This window comes from Ursus americanus, chromosome 2, assembly GCF_024610735.1.
Source record: "Ursus americanus isolate L20-20 chromosome 2, mUrsAme1.1.p, whole genome shotgun sequence".
In the NCBI taxonomy this organism is placed as follows: domain Eukaryota; kingdom Metazoa; phylum Chordata; class Mammalia; order Carnivora; family Ursidae; genus Ursus; species Ursus americanus.
In genome coordinates this window covers 38,663,091-38,680,266 of record NC_142128.1, presented here as the reverse complement: position 1 = coordinate 38,680,266, position 17,176 = coordinate 38,663,091, and the positions used below count along the sequence as shown (strand labels likewise).

Here is a 17,176-nt window from a genome sequence, read left to right as displayed (position 1 = left end):
AGAGTCCGAGAACTACAAGTCCCGGCGGGCGCAGCGCATGAGCGCTTCCGGCTCGCGCGCCCTGTCCCTTTCCCGGCCGGCGGCCGCGGGGGCACGATGAAGCGGGAGGGTGGCGCTGCCGCTCCCGGGCGGCCGCGGGCGGGTGAGTGTCCGCGCGGCGCGCCCGACCCGGGGCTCGCGCCTCGGGGCCGCGCGATGGGCGCGTCGGGGTCCGCGTCGGGGTCGGGCCTGGGGGGCGGGGCCGGCGCTGGCCGGGGTCTCCGCGTCCGTCCGTCGCTTGCTCGGTCTCTCCATTCTCCCCTTCCTTATTCATTTCTCCATGCGTTCGTGGAGCGCCGCCGGGGACCCAGTTCTCGTGGGCTCTTCTTGTCTTGCTTTTCTCAGCCCTGCCGGTGTTGACACTTCGCGCCGAGCGTTCTCGGCTGTGCTTTGGTGGACGTTGAGCTGCGTCCCTGGTCTCCACCCACTAGATACCAGTTATCTCCCCCACCCCCCTAGTGACGACCCAAAATGCCTCCAGACATTACCAGACGTCTCCTGGGGGACAAACTCCTTCTCCCCCACCCCCACCCTGCTTGAGAACCGGTGATCCAGAGCGGAGAGGGATTGACAGTACACACAAAATCCTGAGGAGTTGTGGTGGGTGCTATGAAAGAAACAGGACGCTGAGAAGGAGTGCTGGGCGCTCCTGAGTGGCTTGGTGAAGGGAGAGGTGCCTCCAGCGAGCAGCCTGTCTTGGGAAGTTGCTGGAAGAGCATGCCTGGCAGAGGGAGCAAGGTGTGCAAAGGCCTCGCGCGAGAGAGGGCTTGGTGCGCCAGTGAGTGCTGGCGGAGGGGTGAGAGGCGAGTCGGGGAGGCCAGACCAGGGTGCAGGGTGGCAGGGATTGTACACAGGAGAGCCAGCCTCGGATCCAAGTCTAGTAAAGAGCCCCTGGTTGTGTGTGGAGGAAGGACTGGGGTTCAGAGAGGAAGCAGGAGAGCGTGAGGAGGCTGGCCTGTGTGTAGAGGAGAGTGGGGTGGGAGTGAGTTGGTTTGGCGATGAGGCTCCCACCCCTCACCGGGTCTGGTGCTGGTTGTCTTGGACCAGGCCAGGGCATTCAGCTGGGGCTGAATCTGCAGTTCTGCTGGACTCCCCCCTGCTTTGACAGGGACAGGACTGGACAGTAGGGCTGAGATTCCACCCTCCTTCGCTGCCTCCCTAGCCTAGACCTCCGGGCCGCCCACACTGTCCACCCTTTTCCCCATCCCACAGACCCCTCCCCACGCACACACAGGGCCCCTCTCCTGGGGGCTGCCCACCTCCTGGCGTTTGCCAAGCATGTGGCTTCTCTCTTCCTCATTCCTTCTCTTTGGGCCTCTCCTTTCCCACACCCCTTCCCTGAAGGCCTGTGTAGCAGACAATACCTGTCTGTCATAAATCCCTACCCGAGCTACTCTGGGCATTCCCGTTCCATGGAATCCCCAGTCCCTGTGTCTCATGGTTCCTACAGAGCGTCGCTGCACTATTCCCCAGTAGCCAGAACCTCCCTCTGAGGGGAAGCAGGGGTATGGGCAGCCTGGATGAGGGAGGTAACTGGCTGAGAAGGAGGGGAGATCCTCCTTCCTGAGGGGTCCCTGTGGAGTAATGCCCACTGTGGCTGTGTGTCACAGTATTTCTAGAAATGAATGGAACAGATCAGGGTCTGAAGTATTGACTTAGCTGGGACAAGAACCCACAGAAAAGTGCCTTTGACAGGTTGAATGGGGCTTACTAGTACTCCCGAGCCTCTGTCTCTCCTCCCAGGCCCCGTAGCTTCTCCAGGTCAGACTCACGTTTCGCCGTCAGCATGTGCCCCTTCTCCAGCATGGGGACTGGCCCACAGTGGGTGTGAACCTGGCCGCAGGATCAGGAACCCACAATTTGGGAAATGCGAGAGGTGTAGTTGAAGGGCCTGCGCTGGCTGGGTGGCCCCAGGCAATCTGGACGCTGTGGTTTGGCTGCCCCCTGGCTCAGCTTGGCCTGGGGTTGACTACAGTGCATGGTGGGCTCCTCGATCTTCCGGCAGAACAGAGGAAGCGGGAAGAACAGGGCTTCAGTTGGCCCCAGTGTGGCCTCTTACAGGCCATAAGTCCTGGGATGGCTTCTCAGCTCCATTTTCTGCTCTCAGAGAGGGGCTGCTATTGGCGGAGCCTTGACTGTTGCCTCGAGAGCCATATCTCATGGTTCCTGTCAGGTGTGGGCATGTCCACTCCGTTTCACGGGTGAGAAATTGAAGGCCAGGAGGTTGAGCAGCTTTGCCCCAAATCATGCAGCTGTTTTGGGGCAGAGGCAGGATTTGAACCCAGGTCTGAGTTCAGCACTCTGGCCTTGACCGTTATGCTGTTCTATCTCCATAAAGAACACTTGGAGGGATCTTCGTAAGCGTGTAAGTGAGGTGCCAGCATGTGTCTAGCCTTGGGAAGTGTCAGCAGGGCATAACTTGCTCTGAACCTGGGTCCCCACTGGCCTGACCGGGCTGTTGGGTGGGCACCTAGGACTTCACCAGCTCCTCTGGCTGGGTTATGCAGGAGGTACCCTTGTAGAGGGGCCCACCAACCCCTCCACTTCCAAAAGATGCCCCCCCCCCCCCCACCGCGTCCTCTGTGCTCTGCTCTGGCCCTTCGGCAGAAGGCATTTGGTTGCTCCCTGGAGGAGCATGGAGTCAGGTGGGGCAGACAAAGGGGGAAATGGGCCCTGGGGGCTGGTGCTAATGTCACTTGCAGACCTGGTACTTGCCTGCCCCCAGCGGGGGAGGCATGTTGTGTGGAAGTCCAGTTGGGGGGTGAACCAGCCCCATGAGCACCTGTCAGAAGGAGCAGCCTTGAAGAACTGGGACTGAAAGGGTGTGCCAGAAGGAGTGGGGGTGCCCCAGCATGGGCTGGAAGGGCGTGGGGTGGACAGTGGAGCGGGCTGGCGCACGTCCAGGCCAGGCTCTGGCCTGCGACTTTGTATACACTCCCCAGGTTCTGCAGGGAAGCAAGAAAGAGGAAGGCAGAGAGACAGAAACCACACGGGACGTGATGAGCAACAGCCAGGGCGGCCTGGAGCTGTAGCCTGGGCCCCAAGGCACTGCCGGTCACTGGGCTCTTGAGCAGAGGCCCAGGACCTGTCTCCACAAGTTTAGACTCATGGGTGGGGGTCGGCCCAGGGAGGGTTATAGGGGCCACTTTTACCTGCCCACACCCTCCCTCCAACTCAGGGTCTGGCCCAACTCTGGCTGCAGGGGCACAGATGGGAAGCATGTCCCAGGCTGTCTGGTGAAAGGTAAAAGTGGTCCCTGCAGCTAGGTGCTGAGATAGGAGGACAAATACCACCTTTTCCCAGAATGCTCTCTCCCTGCTCTGGATCTGGCCAGCCCCTTCCTCCAGGAAGTTCTCCAGGAGTCGTAGAGGGGAGACTCCCCCAGGCTGAGTCTACAGCTCGTAGGAAGCCATCCACTGTATGGGAGAGAAAGCACAGGAGATGGGTCTGGCCCCAAGGGGCATGTGGGGAGGCAAAGGCATTCCCATTGCCAAGTGGGGGTTAAAGCCAGGCTGGCGGAGCAGGAGGGATGCTCTCCCTCCAGCGGTGGGGCCTGTGGGTGCTGCAGAGCCTGGACCTGGGTAGGCAAGGTGAGAGGCTAGGTGGCAGGTGTAAGGACACAGAGCCCTGGGGAGAGGAGGCCACAGCAGGTGTCCAGCCCAGCAACCTTGCGGCCACTGTGGATTAGGACTGTGAGTACAGAGACAGGAATGGCGGGTGAGGGCAGAGGCCCAGGCTGCATGCTGGGAGGGAAGGGAGGCCAGGCAGGCCTCAAACCAGGGCTTGCCGAGGTGCTGAGGGGATCCCTGACATCACACCCTGTCTGTGTGGGATGGAAAAGACATGCTAAGGGGACATCGGGGAACAGCTGGGGAAGTGTATGGGGCTTTGCTATGGCAACCTGGCCTGTTTCTATGGGATTTGGCAGGCCAGCTTGGGCTTGGGCCAGGGGACCCTGGGCAGGGGATGACCCAGGGGCTGGGTGGTCCGTGGGTGATACAAGGGGCTGGGGCTGGGCCTGGAGCTCTGGCTGTAGTCCAGCTTGCCACCCACAGCTCCATGCCAGGCAGGGGTGAGGTGTCCTGAGCCACCAGTGCCCCGCTGGAACAGTCTCCACCAAATGTGTGGCCTGATGGGCATGCCGACTCCCTAGCTGGCTTTGCACGTGCTGGTCAGGAGACCCCACCATGCCCACTGCCTGGGGCCCCTGGAGGAGCCACCTCAAGGTGGGGCTTGGCCCTAGTGGGACCTGCTTCTGGCCAGCCCACTGCCCCGATTCCAGCTTTTACAGCGTGCACTGCCCACTCCACTGGCTCCCAGCCGCACGAACCAAACTGGGGGGCCTGGGTCCCACATACCCGAGGGAGAGGGCTTAGCAGATGCCATTGGCCTCCATCCAGGGGATGGGCTGGGAAGGGGTTCCCAAGGGAGCTGGCCTGCCCTCTGCTGCAAGCTGCCCAGAGAAAGGGGCTGCTGGGGGGCTTTCCCGAAGAGGAGCTGGGGGTGGAGAAGTCCAGGGGCTGGGGCATGATAGGTGGATCTCTGGTTCCTCATTGGGCGGGGAGTGCACCCCAGGGCCCCAGAAGCCCTTTGGACATGGACGTTGGTGGACAAAGATCCCTGGGCCTTGACCCTAGGCTCAAGCAAGGGGCTACAGGGGGCCTGCTTCCACACTGACTCTGAGTGCCCTTGGGCACCACTCTCCCACCAGCCTTACCTGAGGCAGGCAGAGCCGTCTCCACCAGGATCTGGGGTCTTTGGTCTTTACGAGATAGAATCCTCGGGTCCCTCCCCTGGGCTCTGCTAAGGCACCTGGAACAGGCAGGATGGGGACTCAGTTGGGGAGGGGAGGGGAGGAGAGGGGAGCTTCCTCCTCCCACCCCAGCTGTGCCTGGCAGGCCGAGCCCGCAGCTTTTCCCAGTTTGGGAGAGTCCGCTTGTCTAGTTGACAGCTCCCTGTCCGCCTGCTGGTGGGGCTGACATGGAGTGGTGAGGAGGCCTACCCCCTGGGGAGCTGGGGCACACCCCCAGCACAGCTGGGCCGGCCGGGAGGGGGGCGGGGGGGGGGTGAGGAGCTGTGCTGCTGTGTTTCCAGAGTTTGGGCCTGCAGAGCTGGAGGATGCCAGAGAAGACTCTTGCAAAATGCAGCCCCTGGGGAGCAGGGCTGAAGGCTCAGGGCATCTTGCTCAATCCCACGATGGTTAGGGTAGGATCTGAACCTTGTGTTCAGGGGCAGTGGCCTGCAGCCCGGGTCCCGCCCACCTGGGGTCCCCGGCTGGGGCTGCATGCCAACCCATGTAAACGGGGAAGCAGTTCCCTCCCTCCTTCCATCGCTCAGCTTTGCTCTCCAGCCAGGCTCCTACGGCCGGCGCCATGTCTGCAGCCCTGGCTGCTATTGGCCGTCAGGGGACTTTCCAGCCGATTTGCATGTTGCCCTGCTAGCCCTGCGTGCCTTTCTGTTTACTTCACTTCAGAGTGAGGGAGAGCCAGACTGCAGCAACAGGCACACAGGCCCCACAGGGGCTGGAGGGCTGGCCGTGGTCCCGGGGGGGGGGGGGGGTCCCTGCTGGGGTCCCGGCTGCCTGGACCATGGGTGCTGCTGGCTGGAGCCGGCAGCTGGCCTCTGGGCCTTGGGGGCTTGCAGCAGAGGGAGCAGATGGCTTGTAAAATCCAGGTCAGTGTGGGCCAGCCGCCTCCCCGTGACCCCCCCTCCTCCCAGCACGCCCCATGGTGCTGAGGCTGGAGCCGACCTTGGGCTTCCCGGAGGTGAGTCCTAGAGCTCCTCCATTCGAGCTGTCTAGGCCTCACCCCGGCCAGGGTGGCCTTCATCCAAGCAGGGTGGCCCCCAAGATTTCCTGCTTAGCATGGAGACCAGTAGCAGTGCTGTCCAACGGCCTGATACTGCCCACTCCCAGGAACCCCCACCTCTCCCCTGCAAGAGGACAAGCCATTGGACAGCCTGGTCTGGGACACACAGCCAAGTCCCTCGAGTCACAGCAGGGGGAGTGGTGGGCAGGAGGGGGAGGCTTTGGCCGACCTCTTGGGTCCCCCTATCTAGCCAGATCCATAGGGCACTCTGAGCACTGGGGGGGGGGTACTTTGTGGCCATGCCAACTCAGGCTGAGAGCCACCCCATGGAGGCCTGAGTCTAGAAGACCAAGAGGGTGGCATTGCAAGTGACATATGAAGGGGCAGGCGGGAGAGAGAGGAGACCGGGGGCGGGGGGAGGGTAGGGCAAATAGCTCAGGAGCACAGGGTGGGGACACAGGGCTGGAGAGCCATCTCCCTCCCTACGGACCCACAGGTCGGCTTGGAGGACCACTGAGTAGCTCTGGGCTGTGCGAGGCGGATGTGGCCAGCTGTGCCAGGTCACAGGGGCCTGATGGAGAAGGTGCAGGAGCCAGCTGCATGCTGTACACACACTGGTGGGGACAGAGTGCATCTCTTGCCTGCTCCCACAGTGTGGGAGGCTCAGCAGTCCTAGCAGGAGCCCTTCTCAGCCCTGTAGGGCCCTCAGACCTCAGGGTGGGCCCTGGCCTGCCACGCCTCCTCCCACCCCATAGGAGCAAGACCAGCTGGCTTCAGGAGTTCCTGACTTACTGGTTCTGATGGCTGGGCTGGGCCGCGGGTGATGAGCCCGTGGTGTGGCATCCCAGGGGCTGCTCAGGGGTCTCCTGGGGTAGAGAGCGCATGCGTTCCAGGTGGCAGCAGTCCTGGGTGTGTGGCCTTCCTCCCCGTGGAGAGCCTGGCTCAAAGCTGGGGCCATAGCAGGAGACCCTGGCACTGGGAGGGCCCCTGGGAAGGCAGGCCCTGTTCTGGCAATGGAGCAGCTCTCCCCAGGCTATCCATGATCCGGGCGGCTGGCTGGTCCCTTCTCTCTAGTAGCCAGTGCTCCTAGGGCCCAGCCAGGCCCCTCTTTGGGTGTGTAGGGGGGCGGTTCTTGGAAGCCCAGGATGATTCCCACAGTGCCTTCTCCCTGCCACCTCAGCCCACGAGTCCCGAGTCAACAGCTGGGGACTGAGAGGGTATCCCCTGTTTCCAGAGTAGGTGACCTGCACCAGGTCAGGAGTCCGGGCTCTCATCTCCCCCTGCCCAAAAATGGCTTCATCTGCGTGATGAGGCTCTGAGTGTTGGGCCCCAGGTACGTCACCAACAGGTTCTCTGGGGCGTGGCCAGTGTCCTCCCGTACTGCAGACTGGGGCTCTCCAGGGCCCGACCACACCTACCCTGGCAGGAAACAGGCATATGGCTTGATCCCACCCTGTGTGCCACACCATGGCCCAGGCTTGGCCCCGGGGATGCTTGCCCTCAGACAGAGCACGGGGGGGGGGGGGGGCTCTCCACCTCTGTGGCCAAGCTGGTGGCTTTTCTAGAAGACTAGGCCTGGAAGGAAGGTAAAGCTGAGTGCCCGCTGCCTGCCTGCACCCAGGGCCTCCTCCCTTCCTTGGGCCTGTACGCACCTGGGACGGGAAGGAAGGGAAGGGACTTTGCCCATGCGGACCCGCCCCTGCCTGGCCCAGTGGCGGAGAGGCCGCGGTGTGCCCGTCACGGACTGGCCAGAGCAGGCCAACTGTCAGGGGCCAGGCACACCGTCTCTAAAGCCGTCCCTTGCGCTCCCCCCGCAGGAGACACGGCCCGAGGACCCTAGATGGCTCTCTAGAGCATGAGCTCGGGCAAGAACGCCCGCTACAGCCGCTTCTCCGGGGGGCCGACCACCCTTCCCACCCCAGACGCCACAGCCGCGGTAAGAGGGCGCTGTGGGTGTGGGCCCCCCAGCGGACCTTCCAGAGCAGCCCCCTCCCCACCTAGAGGCCCGCAGGAGGGCCGTGCCGTGTGTATCGGTGGTGTGTCCCTGTGTACGCACGCGTGCACGTGGGCACATCGGCGTGAGAGCGTGTCCCCATCCTCTCCGGGGGTCAGTGCCGAGTCTCGCGTGTTCTCTCTCCAGACCAGAATGGAAACGACCTTTGGGCCTGCCTTTTCGGCCGTCACCACCATCACAAAAGGTGAGCCTGCAAGTCCGGGCCAGGCAGAATCTGGGCGCCCCTAACTCCTGCCAGTGGGGCACTTCCTGGTGGGGCGGGAGTGGGGTGCTGGTGTTGGGGAGTGGGTGGGAGACTGCTGTCCCCCTCCCTGCTCCTTCTCTACCGTGGCATCCCCCGCCCCTCCTTCCCGGGGCCTTGCCCATTCTGTGTCCAGGAAGGGCTGCCCCGACTTCCCCGGCACCCCCACCCGTCCCTTCCCCTGTGCTGGCGTCCCCAGCTCCCGGGCGGGGTGCCGGGCAGTCTGTCTCGCTCTTGCCCCACCAGCCAGTGGCAGGGATGGGTCAGAGCTGGGCGTGAACCATTGCTTCACCTGGCCCCTCACGTTACAGATAGGGAAACTGAGGCCCAGTCACCGGGCAGCTGCTCAAAGCCAGAATCATGAACCTAGGTTTTCGGGGCTGCTTGTGATGTCTGGGTTTGGCTGGGGCCTGAGGCCGGCGCCTGCAGGGCCTGTGAGGGAGGCTGGCTGGCTCCCACATGGACCCCTGACCAACACCTTCCATGGAGGGGGCTGAGGAGGCCCGAGGCTGGTTCCAGGTCTGGCCAGAGGAGCAGGTAGAAGATGAGTGGACCCAAACAGTGGGCTCTCTCCCAGCCCCCACCACACACCAGGCAAGGGGCCTCAGGCCTCTCTGTCCCTCCATTTTCTCCTGTGTGAGGCCATCAGAGCCTCTCCCCCAGCCCCCACCCCCAGCAGGGTTTCCTTAAGGCCCAAACAAGACCATACCGGAGCTCCAAGCAAGCAGCCTCCGGTGTAATCCCTCGGGTGTTGGCCTCATGCCTCAGCGGGCACGGGGCAGCCCCAGGATCAGGCCAGGTGCTGGGAGCTGGCAGAGGCATAGAGAAGCGCCCTCCACCCTCCCTTCAACCTGCCTAGGGAGTGCGACTGTCGGGGTCTGCTCCCTTCCTGGGCCACTGGGCTGTAGCTGGGGGCTCAGGCCCCTGCTGGGGACAGGGACTTCCAGCTGCCCATAAGCCCAGCCCTGGCCCAGTGGCCCTGAGACAAGAAGGAGGCTGTAGGAGTGGGTGGGGGCAAGGAGACTTCCTGGAGAGGACTAGCACAGCATTGGGCCCGGCCCCTGCCCCTCCTGGGCCATCTTCCCATGGGCCCACCTCCCACCATGACGGGCCAGGCATGCCCCCGTGGCCCGCGCTCACGGCGTCCCTATCTCTTTTCTTGGCAGCTGATGGGACCAGCACGTACAAACAGCACCGCAGGACGCCGTCCTCCTCCAGCACCCTCGCCTACTCACCGCGGGATGAGGAGGACAGCATGGTAGGTCTGTGCCGTGCCCACCTCTCCCCACAGCCTCCTGCCATGCCCTCCTTCCCGAGGGCCAGGTCCCAGGAGTAGCTGAAGGGCAAGACTCAGCCGCTCGGCATGCCCCGAGCTAAGGTCTGCAGTGGGCTGGGGAGGCTGAGGGCCGGTGTGTCCAGACACACTAAGGCCTCAGCCCCCATGGTTGGATGGCGTGGGCGAGGCGGCCAGAGGGGGCAGCTGGGCCGGGGGGTGCAGCACCCACAGGCTGGAGCCATGGGAGCTACAGAAGGTTCAGTCATGGGGGTAACAAAATCAGATTTCCGTTTTTAAAGCTGCCTCTGCTGTTGAGTAGAGGATGAGTGGGTGGGCTGCCGGGTGGAGGTAGGAGACCTGAGCAGGTGACTGGGGGGTGGGCGGCCCGAGTGGGAGGATGAGGCCTGTGGGAGAGCCAGAAAGCTTCCTGCCACGGGCACTGCGGAGTGAGGAAGGGGGTTGGGGCTCCATCAGGGTGGGCCATCAGTGCGCAGGCCATGTGGCCAGGGTCACCGTGGCTGTTCTCTGTCTGTCTGGGCCGTGGGCCTGCCGCTGGAAGGGAGGACCTGCCTTGCCCCAGAGGCTGGCTTGGGACCCCCTGCCGCTCACCTGTCCCGCACCTTGCTTTCTGCTTTCCGTCGTGGGACTCTCGCCGGTGTGTGCCCAGCAGACTCCAGCTGGTTCTCCTGCCCTCCCAGGGCCCTAGGACCCATGTCTTCACATGCTGGGCTGCCAGGCCTTGGTTTCCTATTTAACTTGAAGAAAAACAGGGTTTTTAGATATTTGAACATGCTGTGTGCTGGGCACCGCACGAGGGTTTCTCAAAGCACGAAGCAGATACATCGTGCCCCACTGCCTCTGGCTCTGCCTGCCTCAGTCTCCATGACCTCTAACTCACCCATGGCTGGTGGGGAGGGGATTTTCCCGGCCTCCCACAGCGGTTCGGGTGGGCAGCTGGGCTCGTGGCTGGGTGTGAAGGCAGGAGGTCTGTGGTTCATGAAGGAAGCTTCTGGGTGGGAGAGGAGGAGTGTGGGGAGCAGCAGCTCTTGCAGGATCTCTACTGGGGGGTTCTAGGCCAAGAAGGAGGGAAGGAAGAGTACCCCCTACGGGGGCTCCCCCAGATCCTCCCCTTTAGCAGCTCAGGCAGAGGCAGGCCCCTGACGCACTCCCCCCTGTTCTCAGCATCTCGGTCTGGGTTCAGTGGGGACGTCCCTGCTGTCCCCAGGAGCCTCACTGGCCTGGCCTAGTGTCCCCGGCCAGGGAAGCCAGATAGGCAGCCAAGCCCCAGGGGACCCAGAGGCCCAAAGCCTCCACCAGCCGTCCCTTCCTCTAGCTGTCCTGGCGTTGAGGCCGGCCCAGGACTGGCTGATGGAGGCGCCCCGTGTGCAGCCCACACTCCCTCACGGGAAGCAGGAAGCAGGCCAGGCGAGCGTGTCCTCCTGGAATTGAATAGCAGGAAGTCTCTCCATTTACACAAAGAAAGTTGGCAGACGTGCGCGGGTGGCCCAGCAACAGGGCTGGGACTGCTGGGCAGGCCAGGGCCCGGGCACCACACCAGCTCCCCGGGCGCACGCGGCGGCCCTACAGGGCCCAGGGAGTGCCCGCCAGGCCCGGGGGAAGGGCCCTGTGCCCCCCCCCACCCCGGCTGACGGGCTGCCTGCCCCCGTGCGCCGCAGCCCCCCATCAGCACGCCACGCCGCTCGGACTCGGCCATCTCCGTCCGCTCCCTGCACTCGGAGTCCAGCATGTCCCTGCGCTCCACGTTCTCGCTGCCTGAGGAGGACGAGGAGCCGGTAGGTGTGTCGGCCGCGGCAGGGCGGCCCCTCACGCATGCTGGTGGCGGCAGTGGCGGGGAACCTTCCCCCGGGGCCTGGAGGGAGGGGGTGATCGGCCGAGTCCCCCAGGCATGTTCTTCCCGCTTCTCAGCCCGGGGGCGACCCAGGACTAGCTTTGGGAAGTGAGGGCGGAGCCCGTGTGGGGTCCCTCGCAGCCCCCTCGCAGGTGGACGGGACGCGCTGATGCAGCTGAGGTCACTGTCCCCGCCTGCGCGTGCCCCCCAGGCCCTGCTCTCATCCGCCCCACCTGGTTCCAGGAGCCGCTGGTGTTTGCAGAGCAGCCGTCAGTGAAACTCTGCTGTCAGCTGTGCTGCGGTGTGTTCAAGGACCCCGTGATCACCACGTGCGGGGTAAGGCCGTGCCCCGCCCGCCTCGCCTGTGCGCCGCCACGAGGCCCAGCAGCCGCCGTCCCTGGTGCTGCGGAACCTTGGCCTCGGCTCCGGGCCTGGCGTGGCCTCCCAGCAGGTGCCCCCTGCAGGGGACACTGGCTGGGGGGTGGGCAACTCCGTGGCCATGCCGCAAGCCCACCCGTTGTCTCCACAGCACACGTTCTGTCGAAGATGCGCCCTGAAGTCAGGTAAGGGCCTCCCAGCGCCGGGCCTGGCCACCTCCTTACACAGCCGGCAGGGGTTTTCTCCAGGGAGGTCCTAGCCCATGCCCAGCACTGATGGTGCCCCTGCTACACCTGGCTTCTCCCTAGTCCTGCCCCCAGCCGCGGCCCCGGGTGCACGTGGGCTGAGCTCCACACCTTGACAGGCAGAGCAGTGACACCCACAGCTCAGGGGCCCTGGGGCTCAGCGGCCGCTGTGCCTGGCAAGAGCTGCCCTTGCTGTCAGGGCGCCCACCTCACCGTCCCAGGCCTTGGCGCCCGGGCCCAGGGCTGGTTTCTCTCCGTGCTCTGTCCCCAGCTCCCTCCGCCCCGTCCCAGATTCCTGAGTCAGCTGAGACGCTTCGCCACCTCCTGCTCACCCAGTGGTGACTCTTCGTGGCCCAGCTGTGCACCCCTCCTGCACCTTGGCAGGGCAGGCGGATGGGTGCATCAGGCCCCAAACAGGCTCAGTCCACCCAGCGTGGGGAGCGTGTTCCAGGCCTGCCACACCAGGACTCAGTTTCCCACCAGCTGCTCACCAGGGAAGAGTCCTCCCCCAGCACAGCCTGGCCACAGTGCTCTGAGCAGAGTTGCCAGGGGCGGGGGTGGCCAGGTGGACCTTGGGATCAGCATGTCCTCCCCTGCAGAGAAGTGCCCCGTGGACCACGCCAAGCTGACGGTGGTGGTGAACAACATTGCGGTGGCCGAGCAGATCGGGGAGCTCTTCATCCACTGCAGGCACGGCTGCCGGGCAGCAGGGGGCGGAAAGCCCCCAGTCTTTGAGGTGGACCCCCGAGGGTGCCCCTTCACCATCAAGCTCAGTGCTCGCAAGTAAGTCCTCCCCCTGGCCCTGCTCCCACCTCCCAGGGGCGCTGAGAACCGGTGCCTCTGGGGACTCAGCCCACGATGCCCTGCCCCCCACAGGGACCACGAGGGCAGCTGTGACTACAGGCCTGTGCGGTGTCCTAACAACCCCAGCTGCCCACCCCTCCTCAAGATGAACCTGGAGGCCCACCTGAAGGAGTGCGAGCACATCAAGTGTCCCCACTCCAAGTACGGGTGAGTGGGCGGGGGTGGGCGTGCGGGGGCTGCCCCGGGACGGTGGCGGGCAGGCAGGAGGGCGGGGTGGGGTCTGGGCTGGCATTCACAGTCCCTCCTTCAGCAAATCTTTGTTGAGATCCGCTTGTGTGCTGAGCGCTGGGGAGACAGCCAGGGTCCCCAGGGAGACGGACCCTAGCGGGAGCCACACCATCAACTGTGTAATTACAAACTGAGGTACAGGTGCCGCGAAGGAGAGACCTGAGTCCTCCAGGAGCGCAGAGGGCTCAGAGCGGTTGGAGAGCTGGGGGGTCAGGGAAGGCGGGCCCTGAGGACTCATGCATGTGTGCATGTGAGCCGAGGAGCAGCGTGGGGGCCAACACGGGTGGAGGGGAGAGCCGAGGTGCGGCGGGCCGATAAGAGGCAGGATTGGGAGGCTGGCAAAGGCTGTGGGAGAGCCCTTGAAGAGCTTTGAGCAGGATCCAAGTGCCGAGATTTCCTTGCAAAGTGGCCTGCTAGGTGCTGAGCGGTTGCAGGACAGATGTGTGGGCAGCAGGCGTGGGGAAGATGGTGGCAGAGAAGTGGGACTCGAGAGAGATCCCGGGGCACGGGGGCCAGGGGAACAGCCCCGCCAGGCAGGCAGGTGAGCAGGTGGGCAGGGCGGCCATCCTGTCCCTCCAGGTGCACCTTCATCGGGAACCAGGACACCTATGAGACGCACCTGGAGACGTGCCGCTTCGAGGGCCTGAAGGAGTTCCTGCAGCAGACAGACGACCGCTTCCATGAGATGCACGTGGCGCTGGCCCAAAAGGACCAGGAAATCGCCTTCCTGCGCTCCATGCTGGGGAAGCTCTCCGAGAAGATTGACCAGCTGGAGAAGAGCCTGGAGCTCAAGTTCGGTGAGGACATGCCCCAGAGAGGCAGGGTTCCAGCCCCTCCTCCTGGTCCCTGACACCGTTTTCCTGGCCACTCAGATGTCCTAGACGAAAACCAGAGCAAGCTCAGCGAGGACCTCATGGAGTTCCGGAGGGATGCGTCCATGTTGAACGTGAGCAGCAGACAGGGGCCACGTGCATGGGGCAGGGTGGGGGACACCGGACTGCCCCTCAGCTTGGGCCCCAGCAGGAGGCTCGGCCCCACGTGGAGTCAGGTGTCTGTGCGGGCGAAGGCTGCCGCTGCACCTGCTCTGCCCTGGCCCGGCCCAGCTTGGGGGCAGGGGGGCCACGGAGCCGCAGCCAGCGTGCCTTCTGCTCTTGGCTTCGGCAGGACGAGCTGTCCCACATCAACGCGCGGCTGAACATGGGCATCCTAGGATGTGAGTACAGGCCTGCCGCTGCCCCCACTGCTGCCCCTGAGCGCTGCTGGGCCCTCACCAGCTCCTCCCGTCCCTGCAGCCTATGACCCGCAGCAGATCTTCAAGTGCAAAGGAACCTTCGTGGGCCACCAGGGCCCGGTCTGGTGTCTCTGTGTCTACTCCATGGGGGACCTGCTCTTCAGCGGCTCCTCTGACAAGACCATCAAGGTGAGTGAGGTCCTGCCTCGGGGGTGGGCACCGCACGGCAGCCCCTACCAGCTCTGGCCTGCCCGTGGGCAGGGCTGTTCCCTGAGCGCACCTTCCAACCCCGTTCCCGCTGTGCTGCCCCCCGGCATTGCACTGACCCTGCTAGGACCCACCCCACTCCTGGTCTCTGCAGGTGTGGGACACGTGTACCACCTACAAGTGTCAGAAGACTCTGGAGGGCCACGACGGCATCGTGCTGGCACTGTGTATCCAAGGGTAAGTGCGCGCACGCATGCCTCCCCTGGCCGCAGCGCCCACGCGGAGCCAGGGACGGGAGACCCCGTGCTGCCACCCCGTGGGCCAGGAGCTCGAGTCCACACGTGTCCTTGAGTGGCTGTGTCTGCCCCTCCTGTGGGGCATCCTCACCCTCGAGCAGACCTGGTGGCACACGGACCCTCCCGTTCCGAAGATGTACGTTCATGACGTGTAGCCCCAGCCCTGGGGTGCCTCGGGCAGAGGACAGAGCGGGGGTGGGAGCTCAGTGACCACTCGCTGGCCTGTAGCGAGTTGCTGGCCCTGTAGCCCCTTTGAGACCTTCCCTCCTGTCTCCCGTCATGAAGCTTTACATCGTGGACATGAGTGAGAGATAGAGAGACAGACGCTCGCTCCCAGAAAGCAGCGGCTTGACGGCCGACAGCGCTAAGGGGAGTCATTACTTCCCAGCTCACTGTCGGACACTTGCCAGGCAGGCGGTGGGGGTGGGGCTTCCACTCCCAGGGTTCCCTCCCCGAGACAGGAACCCTGAGGGCTCGAGGGAGCAGGAGCAGCCCCGGCACTGGCCTGAGCTGCCGGGTCCTGGTGGCTGCCGCTCCCTCGGCCTGGCCGGGCAGCGTCCACGAGGACAGTGGCTTCTGCTGCCCTGAGCCATCGACTCCGCTCCCCCAGGTGTAAACTCTACAGCGGCTCCGCAGACTGCACCATCATCGTGAGTGGGGCTGCGGCGGGCGGGCGAGGCCGTGCCGTGCCGCAGCACTGGGGCCTGAGGCCTCCTGTTCTTCCCACCAGGTGTGGGACATCCAGAACCTGCAGAAGGTGAACACCATCCGGGCCCACGACAACCCGGTGTGCACGCTGGTCTCCTCACACAACATGCTCTTCAGCGGCTCCCTGAAGGCCATCAAGGTCAGGCGAGGCATCATGCGGACACGTGGGGGAGGACACGGCGGGGGGGGCATCGGGGTGCCGGGTACGTGCCCCCCCCAGCCCACGCTCATGGCCGTCCCCACAGGTCTGGGACATCGTGGGCACTGAGCTGAAGCTGAAGAAGGAGCTCACGGGTCTCAACCACTGGGTGCGGGCCCTGGTGGCTGCCCAGAGCTACCTGTACAGCGGCTCCTACCAGACAATCAAGGTACGCCCGTGTGCACTTCCTGCGCCAGCACCACGCAGGCCTGCTGCTGGGGGCCCCAGCTCCGCTGTCCCCTCGTTGCTGGGTCGGAGACCCTCACACCCTTTCTGGCTGGTGGCTGGGCTGCTCACAGTGTCCAAAGGCTCAGAGGCCCTGGGGGTGAGGTGCCCGGCCTGGGACCAAGTGGCCTGAGCTTGTCCGCAGATCTGGGACATCCGGACCCTCGACTGCATCCATGTCCTGCAGACATCTGGTGGCAGCGTCTACTCTATTGCTGTGACGAATCACCACATCGTGTGCGGCACCTATGAGAACCTCATCCACGTAAGGCGGACGCCTAGGGCCGGGGCCTGCCTCTGGGCCCGTCCCCCGTCTGTGGTTCCGACCTGCCTGTGCCACTCCCGCAGGTGTGGGACATCGAGTCCAAGGAGCAGGTGCGGACCCTCACGGGCCACGTGGGCACCGTCTATGCCCTGGCAGTCATCTCCACGCCAGACCAGACCAAAGTCTTCAGCGCGTCCTACGACCGGTCTCTTAGGGTGTGTGCTGGCTAACGGTGGTGGGAGGCTGAGGTGGGCAGCTGGGCCCGGCTGGGCGCTCACGCTGCATGCGCCCCCAGGTCTGGAGCATGGACAACATGATCTGCACGCAGACGCTGCTGCGTCACCAGGGCAGCGTGACCGCGCTGGCTGTGTCCCGGGGCCGGCTCTTCTCAGGCGCTGTGGATAGCACTGTGAAGGTCAGGGCCTGGGCTCAGGCCTTCCCGAGGGGCCGCACGCCTGGAGCAGGGGGCAGGGTTGAGGGGCTAGAACCCCTGGGCGGGTGGCACTGGAGGGCAAGTGTGCATGGCAGGTGGTGGTAAGGCAGCATGGCCAGAGGGGCACCTGAAACAGAGCCCTTCCTCTGCAGGTTTGGACGTGCTGACAGAATTCAGACCGGTCTTGGCTTCCTCTGCGACCTCCCAGGCTGGTCCCAACCAGGCTGGCCATGGGAGGGGTCTCAGGGGGGGTCTCTGCCTGCCCTGTGGGGACAGGCGGGCAGGCTCACCTGGCCAGGCAGTGCCCTCCCCGCCCTGTGCCCGGCGAGCCTCCCTCTGCTTGGCCTTGTGATCGTCGCTGCCAGGACAGTGCCCAGCCCCTCTCTCTGGGTGCCAGGTACGATGCTCGCCCGGCCCACCCTCCATCCCCACCCCAGATGGACCGTGGGCCTTTTTACTCACCTTTTCTACTGTTTTTAGACTGTATATAGATTTGATTACTTCCTGATTGAAATAAAAGCTGCACAGACTGTGGCTGTGAGTGGGGACAGTCCTTGGGGTGACGGAGAGGCCACCCGAGAAGGCTGGTGCGCACGGGTACCAGCAGCCAGCGGGAGAGAGGCTGGGGAGGAGCCACAAAAGGGCTCCTCTTGTCAGCCCCAGGGTGTGGC

The 17,176-nt window shown here is 64.4% G+C and overlaps 1 protein-coding gene across 3 annotated transcripts; it reads left to right on the top strand.

Moving 5' to 3' along the window:
* On the top strand, positions 1-17,039 carry TRAF7 (TNF receptor associated factor 7). 3 transcript variants are annotated; one of them, XM_045784712.2, is made up of 21 exons: positions 1-142; positions 7,664-7,782; positions 7,987-8,044; positions 9,268-9,359; positions 11,054-11,170; positions 11,470-11,562; positions 11,756-11,789; positions 12,449-12,632; positions 12,726-12,854; positions 13,521-13,738; positions 13,814-13,887; positions 14,106-14,154; positions 14,234-14,361; positions 14,534-14,616; positions 15,286-15,325; positions 15,406-15,522; positions 15,629-15,751; positions 15,953-16,072; positions 16,156-16,287; positions 16,368-16,487; positions 16,658-17,039. In XM_045784712.2, exons 2-21 carry the CDS (start codon positions 7,702-7,704, stop codon positions 16,670-16,672), a joined length of 2,007 nt encoding a protein of 668 aa, XP_045640668.1. In that variant the 5' UTR covers positions 1-142; positions 7,664-7,701; the 3' UTR covers positions 16,673-17,039. The 3 variants fall into 3 exon arrangements, with proteins under 3 accessions (XP_045640668.1, XP_045640666.1, XP_045640667.1); XM_045784710.2 differs by having other exon boundaries at positions 2-142; positions 12,726-12,860; XM_045784711.2 differs by lacking the exon at positions 1-142 and adding an exon at positions 7,157-7,179 and having other exon boundaries at positions 12,726-12,860.
* Positions 17,040-17,176: the final 137 nt, after the last annotated feature.

What these genes read in the sequence shown, in the direction of transcription:
- TRAF7 (XM_045784710.2), top strand. Translation starts at nt 7,702, where the DNA reads ATGAGCTCGGGCAAGAACGCCCGCTACAGCCGCTTCTCCGGGGGGCCG. An exon ending in AAGATGCGCCCTGAAGTCAG is followed by an intron (nt 11,790 to 12,448) that starts GTAAGGGCCTCC and finishes CCTCCCCTGCAG; the next exon opens with AGAAGTGCCCCGTGGACCAC. An exon ending in GAACATGGGCATCCTAGGAT is followed by an intron (nt 14,155 to 14,233) that starts GTGAGTACAGGC and finishes CCGTCCCTGCAG; the next exon opens with CCTATGACCCGCAGCAGATC.